The sequence below is a fragment of the Chiloscyllium plagiosum genome, chromosome 23 (genome assembly GCF_004010195.1).
Source record: "Chiloscyllium plagiosum isolate BGI_BamShark_2017 chromosome 23, ASM401019v2, whole genome shotgun sequence".
Classification (NCBI taxonomy): Eukaryota; Metazoa; Chordata; class Chondrichthyes; order Orectolobiformes; family Hemiscylliidae; genus Chiloscyllium; species Chiloscyllium plagiosum.
In genome coordinates this window covers 42653184-42669483 of record NC_057732.1, presented here as the reverse complement: position 1 = coordinate 42669483, position 16300 = coordinate 42653184, and the positions used below count along the sequence as shown (strand labels likewise).

General features: G+C 44.2%; 1 protein-coding gene across 11 annotated transcripts in view; it reads right to left on the bottom strand.

Moving 5' to 3' along the window:
* plxna4 (plexin A4) overlaps positions 1-16300 on the bottom strand; it is a 619179-nt gene that overhangs the window by 139693 nt on the left and 463186 nt on the right. For all 11 annotated transcript variants that reach the window (XM_043714044.1, XM_043714049.1, XM_043714039.1 and 8 more), the window contains exons 10-12: positions 13070-13270; positions 7064-7160; positions 6271-6461 (exon numbers count right to left, since the gene is read on the bottom strand). In XM_043714044.1, coding sequence (XP_043569979.1) covers positions 6271-6461; positions 7064-7160; positions 13070-13270 — 489 coding nt within the window. The remainder of the gene's footprint in view (positions 1-6270; positions 6462-7063; positions 7161-13069; positions 13271-16300) is intronic.

The following is a 16300-nucleotide window of genomic DNA, read 5'->3' as shown; positions in this document are numbered from 1 at the left end:
CTACACCGGACCTGCACGTGTTGACCCAAAGCCCTTACTGGCAGTAAATTCCTTCTCCCACTCCTTCAGTACATTCAGTCATACTTCAGGGAACAGTGGTCCCTGAGCATTTTCAGAAACACAAGCAACAGAATCATAAGGAGGGCAGGGGAGAGAGCCCAAAGCCCTGGTCACCTTCACCATTTGCACCCATTCCGTCAAACATTGAAATCCCAAAAAACCTGTGATTAAATTCCACATAACCAGATTCAATCTTCTTTCAGAACTTTAATAAACAAATAGACTCCAAATTCATTGCCTTGTTACCTCTTCTTAAGCTTGCAAACTTTAGTTCAATCATAAAATCAGTCCTTCAAGTCTATACCAGTTTCTCAAAGCTTTCAAAGTGCATGGAGTGCCAGCTCATGAACGTCGCCTCAGAACTTACTGCATGACAATGGTTTCTCCAATCCTCCCTGCACTACAATCTTATTGCACCAGCAGCTGGCAATATGGCTTCCTCTGGCCTAATCTTGCAAACGGTCCTCCTAGTTAGTATCCTGATCCTCAGCCTCATCCTCGTCCCCTGAGAATTGGCCTTGCTCCATTATTTTATCCACATCCACAACATCTCCCCCCTCACTCACCTTCGTCTATGTAAATTGTGAAGGCACGACATATTGGTGGCTGGCTACAGCCAACACTAATCCAATTAACTGGAACAATGTATGCCATCTGAAAAGCACAGAGATCTAAAGCCTATATTCCCCACATGCCTCACTGGACTTTCTACCCTATGGTACAAACTTTGTGAGAGTACAGTTTCTCGGAGTGACAATAACCTACAACCTGTCTTGGATTTCCCATGTAGATGCGACAGTAAAAAATGTACAATAATGCCCTTTCTTCCTCAGACAGCTCAGGAAATTTGGCATGTCCATAAGGACCTGCACCAATGCATCATTAAAAGCAGACTGTCCGGGTGCATAATGGCCTGGTGCTGCAACTACTCTGCCCAGGACTGTAAAAAAAACTACAGAATATGGTGTGCACAGCCCAGACTGTCACGGAAGCCAGCCTTCCAACCTGTTACACAGCACATTGCGGTAGAAAGACGACCAACATCATCAAAGACCCATCATACCCTGGTAATGATCTTCTGCAACCTCTGCATACGGAACATGAATATAGCAGGTTCAGGAACAGTTTCTTCCCGGCCGATATTAGACTGATGAATGGACTCTCTAGATTCAAATAATGCTGATCTTGCTAATGTTGATCTGACCTAGCGCATGTCCTGTGCAATGTAACCTGTATGCCTCTGTCTTAAGTTTTTTTCACTACCTTTGATCTCTATATCTTGCTTGCTATGATCTGCCTATACTCCTTGTAAACAAAGATTTTCACTGTACTTCAGTATATGTGACAATAAATCAGTCAAATTTTGTCTCGTACAAATCTTTCTCTTTGACCCTGTGAGAGCTTTCCTTCCCCATATTAGCATCTCCAAGAGGCGGCAACAACAAATATAGTAATGTAATTGGTGTGATTGGTGAGAGGATAGGTATATGAACACAGCAGTTAAAGATTTTAGTCATTGCCTTACATAGCAAAATGAGTCATCTTTCAATTTCTGCTCTCACCTATTACTAAGTGTCAGTCATGATTCCGTTGGTAGTGCTGTGCTTTCAACTCCCATTCCTGAGGCTTGAAGACATAGGATAGAGTTACAGTTGGTGGCCAATGCGTCCTCACTTCCAGGGCAGCCTCACAACCAATTTATATTCTCGAGATGGGACTACTTTCACTTGGGCAACAGGCCCATTCAGGGAGCTGCCTAATGAATTTGATCAGTCAGCCCCTCTGTACTCCCAGAGCAGCGCCACTGCCGGCCGTGGCCAAAACTGGAACTACAAGCAGTCCTCAAATTCTAAATGCTGCACATTTTAGTGTGGGGAGTGGCAGTCTTAGGGCAGTGGGGGGAACATGGGATTTCGAAGCAGAGGTTGGGGACAGAAGTATTTGCAAGAGGGTCGATCTAGGGCAGGGACATCTGGTGTGGAAAGGTGATCCTTAAGTAAGGCATTAACTCATCTATTCCATCCAATACCCAAGCAGGGGATCAACTAGGATTATCTCCTCCCGGTCTCAAAATTGACAAGCAGGAAGCATCCCTTAAGGTGACCAACCAGGCTTCAAATAGGGCAAGCTGCATTCAGTCTTGCAAATTATCACTACCGCCCCCACCACCCACCCATTCCGCCATTTCCCCAGCATCCACCACACCACCCACCAGCACCCCACTCCGGATATCCATTTTCAGTGGAGGACTGACAGCGCGCTGCATTGGCAAAGATACCATCTTTTGGACAAATCGTTGAACCAAGGCCCTTGCCTTCCCCTCAGTTGAACTTGAAAGGTCACAAAGCCCTATACTGAAGAAAGGCAGGGAGGATCTCCCCAAAGCCATGGTCAATTTTTATTTATCATTCGACATGCACTGGCCGTTACCGCATTGCTGTGTGTGGAGTCAAGCAGTGAGGTAAAAATAGCATTCACTTTTCCTCCATTATCGTAGAGGCTGCGCTTCAAAAAAAGTATTTAATTAGCTGTAAAATACATTTTGGCTTCCTGAGGTCATGAGAGGTGCTATATAATTGCAGATCTTTCTTTCTTCTGTCTGTTAGTGCTATTCCAGCCGCACAAATTGTCCATTTTTAATCCCAGTTGAATTGGTTTGTAGTACCCAGAAAACTGCTACCTTGCCAGTCTGGACAACACTCAATAGTATCACATTATTCCAAGTGGATCAGTTTTCTGATGGCTCCTCTGGCACACTGCCAATCAGGGATTTTCATGTTGCATTATAGATAAACTGTGGAGGGATTCCTCAGTGCTAATAGTGGTGAGAAGAGCCTTTCAAGAAAATATGAATGAATAATACATGATGATATTTCACAGGCCAGCATCACACAGATTTGTAACAGATTTTAAACTTTTAGCTGGTTTCAGAATGTGCGTTCTCAGCATAAAACGTTTCTGTGGTTCTGTATCCAAACATGACAGTAATATGGCATTTGGGTTAGAAAGTAACTCCCTCCACTTCAACCAGCGAAGCAGAGCCAACAACAAGGTGTCAGAAATATTGGAAAATGTTGTGTAGATCAGGGGTATTGCCCTCCCATCAGCATAGGACCAGGGCAACGAGAAAGTCTTTATTTCTCAATTGGAGCAACATCGCACAGTCCAGCACAGGAATGGGCCCCTTGGCCCGCAATACTGTGCCGAATATGATGCCAAATTAAACTAATCCCTTCTGCCAGCCCTTGGTCTATATCCCTCCATTCTTTGCATATTCATGCGCTTATCGAAAAGTCTCTTAAATGCCCCTATCGCATCTGCCTCCACCACCACGCCTGGCAGTATGGTCCAGATTCCTACTATTCTCTGAAAAAAACTTGCCCCTCACATCACCTTTGAACTTTCCCCCTCTCACTTTAAACATGCCCTCAGTATTAGACATTTCAGTACTGGGAATACGTTTCTGATCGTCAACCCTACCTATGCATCCCATAATTTTATAGATTTCTGTCAACTTTCACCTCAGCCTCCGCCTCTCCAGAGAAGACAGCCCCAGTTTTTCCAGCCTCTCCTTATAGCTCTTATAGCTTCTAATCCAGGCAGCATCCTGGTAAACCTATGCTGCACCCTCTCCAAAGCCTCCACATCCTTCCTGTAATGTGTTGACCATAGTTGAATGCAATGCCGTAACAGAAGATAAAATAAAGGAAAACTTGCATTTGTATAGCACTGTCATGTAGGGAAACACGGCTCCAATTTTCACACAGTAAGAACCCACAGGCAGCGATAAGGTGAATGATCCGAAAGCCTGTCTTGGTGGTGGTGTATAAAGGTTAAATCTTGGCCAGGGCACCACCTTTATTCAAAGGGTGTGCATGGGGTCTTTTACCTCACCTTAGTCTAATGGCTAAGCTTTTAAAACTCTGAGCTCCATCTGAAAGACAGTACCAGCTACAGAGTGGCATATTCTCAGTCTAGCGCTGAAGTATTCGCTTAAACTAGATGTTCAGATCCCTGGAGGGGAGCTTCTGCCAATGAATTACAGACATAGAGGCAAGAGGATTTCCAATTCCTTCATGAGATGTGGACATTGCTGACAATGAACTGAGTGATTTGGCTTTCAAGGCCACTTCCGAGTGCAGTCAGATATTCGTGCAGGGTGAACTAAGTAAGGAGAGCAGATCTCCTTAAAAGCTGAACGCACTGCGAGATGCTGTAAATCAGAAACAAAAATAGAGATTGCTGGAAAAGCTCAGCAGGGCTGGCAGCATCTGTGGAGAGAAATCAGAGTTAGCGATTCAGATCCAGTGACCTTTCTTCAGAAAGTTAACTGGCCCCGAAATGTAAACTCTGATTTCTCTCTAGCAGATCTCCTTCTCTGACTGTCATGTATGAACCAAATAGACTTTTACAACAATCTATAATAGTTGTCACAGCCCACCGCTATTGATAACCCTTTTATTAATTAAATTTATGTTGAACCAGTCGCTTGGATGGGGTTTGAATACACGTCCCTAGCCCACTATCCTAGTCCCAGGATGGACGGTATTACCAACATACCACCATTCCCCTCTGAGTAACTGAACTACACATTGACATCCAAAGTAAAAAGTCAAGGCATCAAGCTTAAAAAGAGCAGAATAGAAAGAAAGACAGGAAACAGTGATAATGTGACACAAAGCTTCAGTTTTAAAGATTGTTTACAGGAGGGAAAGGCTGAAGGACTCTGGACTAGTAGGAAACGACAGGGACACAGGACTCGGGAATTCCAGCATTGAAGACAGATTATTTGGGCTGGTTCTCATATGGATTCTGACATCTTATAGTGTCCTTTCTGCTCCTCAAGAGATTGATCCAGGCTAATCAACAATTACTTGCATTCATAAAGCACCTTTACGACAGTAAAATGCCTCAACGTACCTCATAAGAGCACAACTGAGCAAATTTTGACACCAAGTCACAGAAAAGATATTAGGGCATGTGACCAAAAGCTTGATCAAAGAGTTAGATTTAAAGCAGCATCTTCAAGGGAGTTATGATGTGGAGGAGCCGGCGTTGGACTGGGGTGGACAAAGTTAAAAATCACACAACACCAGGTTATAGTCCAACAGGTTTATTTGGAGGCACTAGCTTTCGGGGCACTGCTCCTTCATCAGGTGGGTGTGCAGCAGAATATCGTATGATTCTGCTTCACAACCATAGAGTCAAAGAGTCATAGAGATGTACAGCATGGAAACAGACCCTTCAGTCTAACTTGTCCATGCCGACCAGATATCCCAACCTAATCAAGTCCCACCTGCCAGCATCCAGCCCATATCCCTCCAAACCCTTCCTTTTCGTATACCCATCCAAATGACTTTTGAATGTTTTAATTGTACCAGCCTCCAGCACTTCCTCTGGCAACTCATTCCATACTCATACCACCCTCTGCATGAATAAGATGCCTCCTTAGGTCTCTTTTATATCTTTCCCCTCTCACCCTAAAGCTATGCCCTCTAGTTCTGGACTCCCACACCTCAGAGAAAAGACTTTGTTGATTTATCCTATCCATGCCCCTCATGGTTTTATAAACCTCTAAAGCAGCGCTTCGAAAGCTGGTGCCTCCAAATAAACCTGTTGGACTATAACCTGGTGTTGCGTGATTTTTAACTTAAAGGGAGTGGGTATGAAGATTGAGGGGAGGGGAGGTTTACTGGGGGAGGCCAAGAACAAAAACCTTGACCATCAATACAGTGATTGAAATTGGGATTGTGCAAGAGGCTGCGATTGGAGGAGTATGGATATCTCAGGGGGTTGTAATACTGAAGGAGATTACAAAAATAGGAAGGAGGACATTGGGAGGAATTTAAAAGCAAGGATGACACGTTGTAGATAGATCTGGTGCCACATCAGGAACCCACACATGTCAGTGGGCACAAGGGCAATTGGTCAATGGCACATGATAACCATTTGGACTCAAGTAGCAGAGGTTTTGGTTAGTGCCATGGGATTTTATTTTTACATTTAATGGAGCCCACACGTAGGACTTAACCAGTGACAATCTTATCCCAAACTACAAGCTTTCCTTAGGGGGTTCACATAGGTACTGAATTCTTCCAATACTCTCTATTTACTCACTAAACAGCAGCATTGTATTTGACGAACCCTACTGCTCCCTGGCTTGTCACACCCTACTGGACAAACCCGTCGCCCACCTCACACTTGGGTTACCTCAGTGATGCGGGGGTTGGTACATTTTCTGTTTGTTCCCGATGGCTCCAACCATTGTTCGTCCGAGGCAGGGCAGTCCTGCCTGAGGGTGCACCGTCCATCTCCCCTGCACCAGCCACATTCGAAATCAGGATCTGCCTTCAGGCACAGGCCACAGCTCTCCCGCATCACACCGCACTTGTACAGGTGAACTACCAGAGGAGCAGATGAGAATACAGATCATATGTATTGCTATAATTGAACACCCACACCGACGCAATGACCAATTACATGAGACACAGTCAAAATGTCTCATGTGAAAGTCATACACCACTTCTCATGAACCCACACCCCCCCCATTCCTTCTGGATCAGGATCAGTACCTTCCCACACCTGGTTTCCTCACCCCTCTAGGATTGGTCCCAGAGTCTCTGGGGAATTAAAGATTAATCTATTGCAGGAAACATCTGGGAAGACAGCGAATGCAGCATTAGAAAAACAATCATACATTTTCTTTACACGTATTCATTTTATAGTTTGAGACATTTGAGAGGTGGATAGGGCTGTGCAAGGTGCACGTAATCATACCACCATGGGGTGTGCCCGATCAGAGTCGATTCTCCTAGTCCTGATATGGTAAGTCCACTCCAGTAGGGAGTGGGTACCGTGCAACATCAGACACTCTTACTTTGCAAGAAGGATGAACCCATGCTGAGCTGTGTTGAGATGGCCATCTCCCCATCACACCCTGCCCCCATGGTTATATCATCTGCACCTCTGCTTGGCACAGCTAGGGACAGTGCTATGAGCTTACCTTGGTTGTGTGCCGGGTTATCAATGCTGAAGTCTCCATTCCAGACCACAGAGAGATCCACGGGCAGGTTATTGATTGTTGTCCCCTCGTATGAGTACTGAAACAAGAAAGCCAGCAACTTGTCAAAATCTGTCGTCAACCGTTCACCATTGAGGTGGTTCAAAACACCATTTTTGCTCCGTGCCATAAAGTGAATTCGATGCATGGGAGCAGGAGAGACAACAAAACCATGGACAGAGTGCAGAGAGAACTTACTGGGATTGTACAGGGGCTCAATTATACAGCAAAAACTTAGAGAGATTGGAGTCAAAGAGTATGGCACTGGAAAAGCACAGCCAGTTAGGCAGCATCCAATGAGCAGAAGAATCAACATTTTGAGCACAAGCCCCTCATCAGGAATGAGGCTGGGAGCCTCAGGGGTGGTGAGATAAATGGGAGGGGGTGGGGCTGGGGGGAAGGTAGCTTAGAGTGCGATATGTGGATGAAGTTAGGTCTGAAGGTAATAGGTTGGAGAGGAAGATGGAGCGGAAGAAGTGGGAAGGAAGATGGACAGGTAGGACAGTTCAAGAGGGTGGTGCTGAGTTGGAAGGTTGAATCCGGGATAAGGTGGGGGGAGGGGAAATTAGGAAACTGGTGAAATCCACATTGATCCCGTATGGCTGGGAGAGTCCCAAGGCGGAAGATGAGGTGTTCTCCCTCCATGCGTTGGGTAGTAAAGGTTTGCAGTGGAGGAGGCCCAGGACCTGCATGTCCTTGGCAGAGTGGGAGGGGGAGTTCTCCACAGAGCACAGACAACTAAAAGGAGATGTAATAGAGGTGTTCGCACTTTGAGGCACTTTGCTATGGTATTGTAGAATTGTAGAACAATAGAGAGACCATTCAGGTCTGTGCCATCTCCTCTGAAGATTGGTCCAGTTAATCCCATTTCTCCAGTACAGATGGAGAAACTGATACTTCATTTAAGTGATTCAGTAAAGTGAGGACTCTGATTTCAAATGATTTGTCAGAGGAGAGCTATGGGGAACGTTGTTTAATGCAGAAGGTCAGTACATTCGGGAAAGCACTACCGAAAGGGGTAATGCAATTAGCTTCAAAAAGGGAAAAGGAAGCACTGGCAGTGCTATGGGGAAACAACTGGGGAATGAAGCTTATTGACATCAGAGAGTTGGCACAAACACAAAGGCTCTATGACCTCCTTCTGTGCTGGAGCAATTTGGGAATTTCAGGTGTTTCTCAGGTGCCGCTGAGGTAATGCATTGAGTCTCCGGCTGGACTGTGGGACCAAGTGTGCGTAACACTCAAGATGGAACATGGGAAAGGATGGCAAGGGCTGGTCAACCAGTTATTGCACCAGCGGATATGGGACATTGTTAATCTCTCAATCCACAGGACTATTCTGATCCCATCGTGGGCTGTGAACAGGAAGCTTAAGCTACAGGCTGTAAACTCAGCTACTACTTTTGCTCCAGAATCATGGATAGTGACTCTATGCTATATGGCTTTCACTCACAAACATCAAGGTGTATGGACCAACCACATCATTGATATGCCTCCTCTTCAGACTACTCTGTCAAAGTAATTGACTTTACTACAATAAAACAAAAGACTGCGGATGCTAGATCTGAAAAACAGAGATTGCTGGAGAACCTCAGTAGGTCTGGCAGCGTCTAAGAAGAGAAAGCAGAGCTATGTCTCAACAGCAGTGACCCCCTTCAGAACTCTCAAAACATGACCTTTGTTTTCTCTGCACAGATGCCGCAGAGTTTCTCCAGCAGGTTCTGTTTTTTTTATTTAATTGATGTTACTGGCTCTTTCTGCAACATCTCATGGTGGCTCAGTGGTTAGTACTGCTGCCCCACAGCACCAGGGTCCCTGGTTCAATTCCAGCCTTGGGCAACTGTCTGTGTGGAGTTTGCATATTTGCCCTGTGTCTGTGTGGGTTTCCTCCCACAGTCCAAAGATGTGCAGGTCAGGTGAATTGCCCATACTGTTAGGTGCATTAGTCAGAGGGAAGTGGGTTACTCTTCGGAGGGTCGGTGCGGACTGGTTGGGCTGAAGGGCCTGTTTCCACACTGTAGGGAATTGAATCTAATCTAATCTCAGTTTTTAAATTCTTATCCTCAAGTCAAGTTCTTCCAAGGCCTTTTGCCCCACATATTCCTCTCTCTCCTCTCCACCTCTATAACCTCCTCCAACCACACAATGCTCCATATGAACTTGAGTTCCTCCATTTCCAGTCTCTTGTATTTCCTCCACACTTCCACTAGAGCTTTGCCTTTAATTGCTAAGGCCCTAGTTCTGAAGCTTTTTTTGTAATTCTCCCCCACCATCTACCTGTCCCTCCTCTATCTAATCCTCCCCCAGCAGCTACTTTGCCCACCTCTATCTAATCCAAGTTGCTGTTGAAATGTCCCACAAGGGACGTATTTTGTACCCCATATACAAAACACCAGCTAAGTACACAATAATTGGTGTAGAAACTTGAATTATAATGCTAGCACTAAGTACCCAGGGTGTCCTCACCTCATATGTTCGAACCATAGAATTTTACTGTTGCACAGGCTGCCATGACAGTTTCGGCCTAATTCCCCAATTCCAGCCTGCAGCCTGCCACACATGAAGTTTCCCACCAAGCTGCTGCTTTCTGTCACAGCTAAACTAATAACAACAGAAAGGTTTAACAAGAAAGATGTAAATACCTGATAAGCAAAAGAAAAAGAAGTCTGTGTCTTCAACTTTCTATTCTGTTTGAGAAGTGATGGACAGATTCCTGACACAGCTTTCAACTGTGAACAGTTCCTCTCTGAATCAATGGAGATCAATGTGTTTGCGAGCATTACGACTGACATGAATGCAGTGCTGAAGAACTGCTCCAGGCAAACACAGCCAACCCTCTCGAGTCTCTCACAGTGGAGGCTTAAAGGAGATTAAGGGTTCTCTGAATGACTGGAATTGCTAGCGCTGCACCAACCTAACTGACAATAAAACAAGGCTATAATTGATCGCTGGACATTATGATAAGACAGCACCCTTAATGACTTCAGAGGAGAGTAACAAAAAAAAACGGCTGGGTAAATAACTGATTGGGAATGATTGGTGGTTACAGAGGTAGGTGAAGACAGAGATAAGAATACTCTTTGGGATATTAGCATCCACATGCCAAGAGGTTTAATGAAGACGCTGTGGAGACTAACAAAGTAAACCGGAATGGCGTGAATGGGAATCTGAAATCTTCCAATATTTCCTTTGGAATTTGAAAATTCAAGATTCACTAGTGAGATAGACGACATGATCTGTGGAAGCATGCGAGTGGTTGTCTTTTTTCTTCAATGCTTTCTCATTTCCTCATTGACCACGAGAAAGGGATTGCTGCAGAATTCAACTATCATCCCTTCCACGTCACTCCCTTCTTCTGTTGCCACTCCCTTAGTATCTCAAAGTGAGACTGGCCAGCTTCCCTACCTCAGCTCTCCAGAATCTACCAATCGTACAGAGTGTCTTTGCTCATGTTCTCCTTGCACTAGGCGCACAACTCAGCTATGGTCCCCATGTCCCTGAAAATCATAATTAAAATCCTCAGACTCACTTTCAAATTCTCAGAGGTCTCAGCCTCTACAAGTGGCCAGTGAATGACTTAATAGCTGACACTGTTTGTAATGTATTGAAAATTACATTGTGAATTTTGTCCACATTGGGCTACCATACATACATACATGTACCAACAGATGGAGTCTAATGGGAAGAGATAACAAAGAACACTATTGAACAGTTTACAGAGATCAATTTGTAAATGTGTCTGGCTTAAATGACAACTACTTCACATGGTCTAAAAGCTACCCTATCACTGACACACCCTGTCAAAATTCACACAAAGCTATTCTGCTCAATCTGATCAGCTGTTAGGTCAGCCCAGTTTGGAGCACGCAAGCCAGAGAATCAGAAGACTATGGATTCCAACACATTGCACATGGCCTAGACTGCTGGTCCAGGGAATTGTTACAGATCCTCTTCTCAACTGAGGTCCCTTTTGGTGGCTCAGAAGGGCGGAGAAGGTTCTGAAAATAACTCCACAGGGGTTGGTATCCCGTCAGCATGTCCCCCTTTATTGACACGTGGAGAGGCCTTGACATTGATCCAGCTACCTCAGAGCCAGCTCTCTGAGCGAACAGAACCTCTGACACACCTGTTTATATCTGTCAGCCAGGGCTCCCTGTTTGGACCAGGTTAACAGCCCCAATCAGGGAATTCATATTCTAAGGGGTTCACCTGACTGACCTCATTACAATCACTCCACGTTCTATGTCACTATTCAGAAGGTCAGGGCCAATATAATTGTATTTATTCATCTCATTGCCATTTATGACAATGTTCCTAAATCAAAAGACAAAAATGAGGACTGCAGATGTCAGAACTCAGTGTCGAGAGTGTGGTGCTGGAAAAGCACAGCAGGTCACGCAGCATCCGAGGAGCAGGAAAATCGACATTTCGGGCTAAAGTTCTTAATCAGGATTTCCTTTGAAGGGCATTTGCTGCCTGACCTGCTGTGCTTTTCCAGCACCACACACTTGACAAAGCTCCGAGAGCATCATTGTTGCTAAATATTGCCTCCACGTGAGCCATCATTGAATTTCAAGAAACAAATTAACTGCAGGAAGCATTTTTATGAAGTGTTCACTGTGGCGCTATATAAATACAAGTATCTTGATTTCTGTTTGACCAACTGGCTTCCCTCTATCAGAGATGGTGCACCTTTAAGAATTAGCTCCAGAGATATGTGTTTGTAAAGTGATACAGTGCTGTTGTACAAAGCAGCATCTGTGTTGTGCCTGAATGGATCTATTGTGCATTTAAATCAGGTTGCATTAGGTGCACTGTATGTCAGAGGCAGCTGGAATTGCCATCATTAGCAGGCCGCTCCGAAATTAAAAACAAAAAAGGCTTTGTTACACTTGATATTTGAGCCCTTTGAATATTCGAAAGAAAACAAAGGGGCTCTGAAACAATACTTGGTCCTTTCATTTTCAGAATACCTCTTAGTTTGAAACAGAAAAGAATCTGGGTTAGACGATTTGTGCACAATTATTTTACAGCAGATTTCACAGTAACCTCAAACTCTTCATTAAACAGGAGTTTGTTCAAATGTGTTACTCAAACGTATTTTTCTAATTGATTCACAGAATATTAGTACCACAGTCTGGGCCAGCATTTATTTCTCACCCTAAATTACCCTGGAGATGGGGATGATGGCAGTGGGTTGCCTTCTTGAAGTGCTGTAGTCCTTGCAATATAGGAATACCCAAAGAGCTGGAAGGAAAGGGGTTTCAGGATTTTGATTCAGTGACAGCAAAGGAACTGTGTTATAGTTCCAAGTCAGAATGGGGTTTGATTTGGAGGGGATCTTACAAGTGGGGGTGTTGTGCTGCTTTGTCTTTCTAGGTGGTAGAGGTGGTGGGTTTGGTAAGGGTTGCTGAATGAGCCTCAGTGAGTTATTGCATGCTCTGGCCGATACACCATGCTGCCACTGGTTGTTAGTGGCGGAGGCGATGAATCGTGAGACCGTTAGATATGTTGCCAATCAAGTGGGCTGCTTTGCCCTGGATCGTGTTGAGGTTCTTAACTGGAGTTGCACTCAACAAGGCAAGTATAGGAACTTACATTGCTTTATAAACAATGGAGAAAAGGAAGAATAATGCATTATTCATCTGCCAGGACACAGTGCTCATCTGGAACCTCTCCTTTTTAGGGGGATGAAGACCATGGCACATTCTTAAGTGAATTTAAGGCAAATTGCTGATGGTAAGGGAAGTTTGCAGATATATTTTGTCCACTTGAGAAGGGCCTTGGTTCAACATCTCATCAAATTTGCTCAATCCCAGACTGGGAGACTGTGAGCGTAGGCCTACATTTTGGAGATGTATTGTCTGGAGTCAGCCTCGGATCTGTTGACTCGGAAGGTGAGCGGGCTGCTACTAGGCTTCAACTGGAATGACACAAAGCACTACTTACTGACGTGTTCTGACACTGGACACTGGAGCTGTTGAACCGCAGGGCTGGAACTCGCTGCTCCACCCCGTGGATATTCAGGATGCATTCGTAACCTCGCTGGCCCGATTGTGGCTGTGGAAGATTTTTCGACTTCAGGGTAATGGGCTTCACCACTCCGACAGGAACCAGGACCTTCTCAGCAGCCAGCAGCTGTGGACAGTCCTGGAAAGGAAAAGCGAGTGAAAGTTCAAGGTGACACGATTGATATCTTTATATTCACAATAAATATTAAGTCAGGGCTCAGGCCCAAAATACAACTGTTGAGCAAAACAGAAAATATAGTCAGTCAGGGAGTAGACAACTCTTCATTTTCCTTTGGCAGTGGGGAGTAGGTTAGTGATGGAGATGGAGTTTCTAGAGCAGAATGAAAGACAATTCACATCCTTTTGAATACAGTCCCTTTTTCCTCATTTCAGCTCTTAACAATCAACCCCTTGATCCTAAGCGTGTACCTCCCCATGTTTTTACTGACCATTGAGAATTAATCATTTGCATCTATGAAGTCTCTTCAGCATCAGGTTTCAATGAAGTCACCTCTCATCCTTCTAAGTGTAGACTCAATTTACTCAGCCTTTCATTATCGGACAGCGCCCGCATTTTAGGGAGCAATTTAGTGAACCTATGCTGCACCACCTCCAATGTAACTATATCCTTCCCTGGAGGACTGGGAACAACAAAGGAGAAAAATTTGTTACTGGTTAAACAACACCACGATTTCAAAATTCTCCTGCTAGTTATGGAACCATTGAGTCATAGAGTCATACAGCACGGAAACAGACCCTTCCATCCAACCAGTCCATGCCGAACATAATCCCAAACTAAACTAGTCCCACCTGTCTGCTCCTGGCCCATATCTCTCCAAGACTTCCCTATTGATGTATCTGTCCAAAGTATTTTAAACATTGTAATTGTACCCACATCCATGACTTCCTCAGGAAGTTGATTCCACATGCGAAGCACCCTCTGGGTAAAAAAATTGCCTATGTCTTTTTTGAAATCTCTCTCCTCTCATCTTAAAAATATGCCCCCTTGTCTTGAAATTCCCCATCCTAGCGAAAAGCCAATTACCGCTAACTCTATCCGTCCCTCTCATTATTTTATAGATTTCTGTCAGACCGCCTCTCAATCTCCTACGCTCCAGTGAAAAAAGTCCCAGCCTATCCAGCTTTTCTTTCTAACTCAAAATCCCCATACCCGGCAACATCCTGGTAAATCTCTTCTGAACCCCCTCCAGCTTGAAAATATCCTTCCTATATCTGGGTGACCAGAACTGGACATAGTACTCCAGATGAGGCCTCAACAATGTCCTGTACAACCTCAACATGACTTCCCAACTCCTATACTCAAAGAACTGAGCAATGAAGGCAAGCACGCCTTTTTAACCACCCTGTCTATTTCTCAAATTACTCCATGATCTCGCTCCTCCCCATCTCTGTAACTTTTTCCAGTCCCTCCAACCCTCTGAGATCTCCGAGCTCTGCAAATTCTAGTTGTTTGAGGATCCTTGAACTTAATTGCTCCACAATTAGTGACTGCGCCTTCAGCTGCCAAGGCCTTAAACTCTTCACCTTCATGAACTCACTTCCCTCTTTTATGGCACTCCCTTAAAATCTGTCTGGTTGACCAAACGTTTGATCGTCCACTCTGCATACCTCGTCGCATGGCTCAGTGTTAAATTCTGTCTGGAAACATTCTTTGGAAGCCCATAATGATGCTTCATTATGTAGGGGAAGCTATATAAATACAAAGTATTGTTGTTTGCATTGCAAACTGTCTATTTAGATCTAACATGCAGTAAGTTATACTTCACTGCTAATGCTTTGGCATAGGAATGGCAGCTCTTACGATAAAATGTTCCAATGTTCACCTCTGTAAGAGACATTGCTTCTGCTAAATTGTGGCTCTGTAATGACACCCTCCAACGAGAGGTGGCATTAACAGTTGTAGTGGAAACTGTGCTCTGCAGCGCTGCCAGTGGTGGGAGGTATACACCCATGGAGTGGATGGGGTGGTGTAGAAACAACAAGGGTTAAAATAGGGGAGGTGAGAAAGAAAGATAAATAAATCTTAACTTCTCACTTCTAAAACAACATCTGATTAAAACCAACAGTTGGCTAGCAGGGCCATTGCCACAGTGAAGAAACGCTTTCTAGTTCACTCATGACTTTAGATTCTAGTCACTGAACAAAGTGGCTATTCCAGCCTTACTTATATTCCTAATTTTACTGGGGAGCTATGCAATGTTTGGATGGTCCAACATAACACCTCCATAGCGAAAACGAATTTAAGAAAGGATATGGCTAAATCCGTGCAACTCAACATGTCTCTGAGGACTGACTGCTGACAGGGCAAGTCCAGGCCACTGTCCCCATTGTAGCTAACGGGAACACACGATAACATATGACAAAATCAAAACAAAAGAGCAGCTGTGATATGAAAGAACACTTCTTGAAAATCTAATGCTTGAATGCATTTTGTCTCGTGGCTACTTCAAATGAATTATGCTGAAAAATAAGTGTCACGATAAGACATGACTTGAAGTTCATTAACTTGACTAAATTCTTCACTTTCCCAAAGATGGGGCCCACTTTGCATATGAAAAGCCTCAGAACAGAGAGAAAAGACCATCACAGATAGGTCTGAAGAGCCCGAATGAGGGACTGACAACTATACACAACGTTAGGTTTTATCAGCTTCACATGCCTGTCTTTTTAAGTAATTGAAATTTAATGAGACTTTATTTCTTCCAGTAGGTTCACATAGCAATCCGGTAAGACGGATGAAAAAGAAAATCTGCAAAGACCATTTTTATCTCTCATATGTTTTATATATAGATCAAGGTTTTTTCGAAGGTCAGGTTGGTTAACACACATTGCTATGACTGAACATATCTGTAAATCCATTAGATTCTTCTCATCTTTTTTTCTAATTCCCTTTCATTAAAATTTGTTTCATTTTCTTCCCTCCTGAATGTACAAGGACAAAGGCAGCCAGGGAAATGTTGTGGCAATAAAACACTTTACAAGATAAAGGGAGTTATTTTATTATTATTCTGCAGCCACCACCTCAGTCCTGAAGGAGATAATTTGCTCCAGCGAAGCTGGAATTGAAAGAGGACTGGGTGGTAAAGGTGATTAGTACACCAGTCTTTCACCCCAGGATTAGGATTGCAATCTACATTGAAGAGGTTGC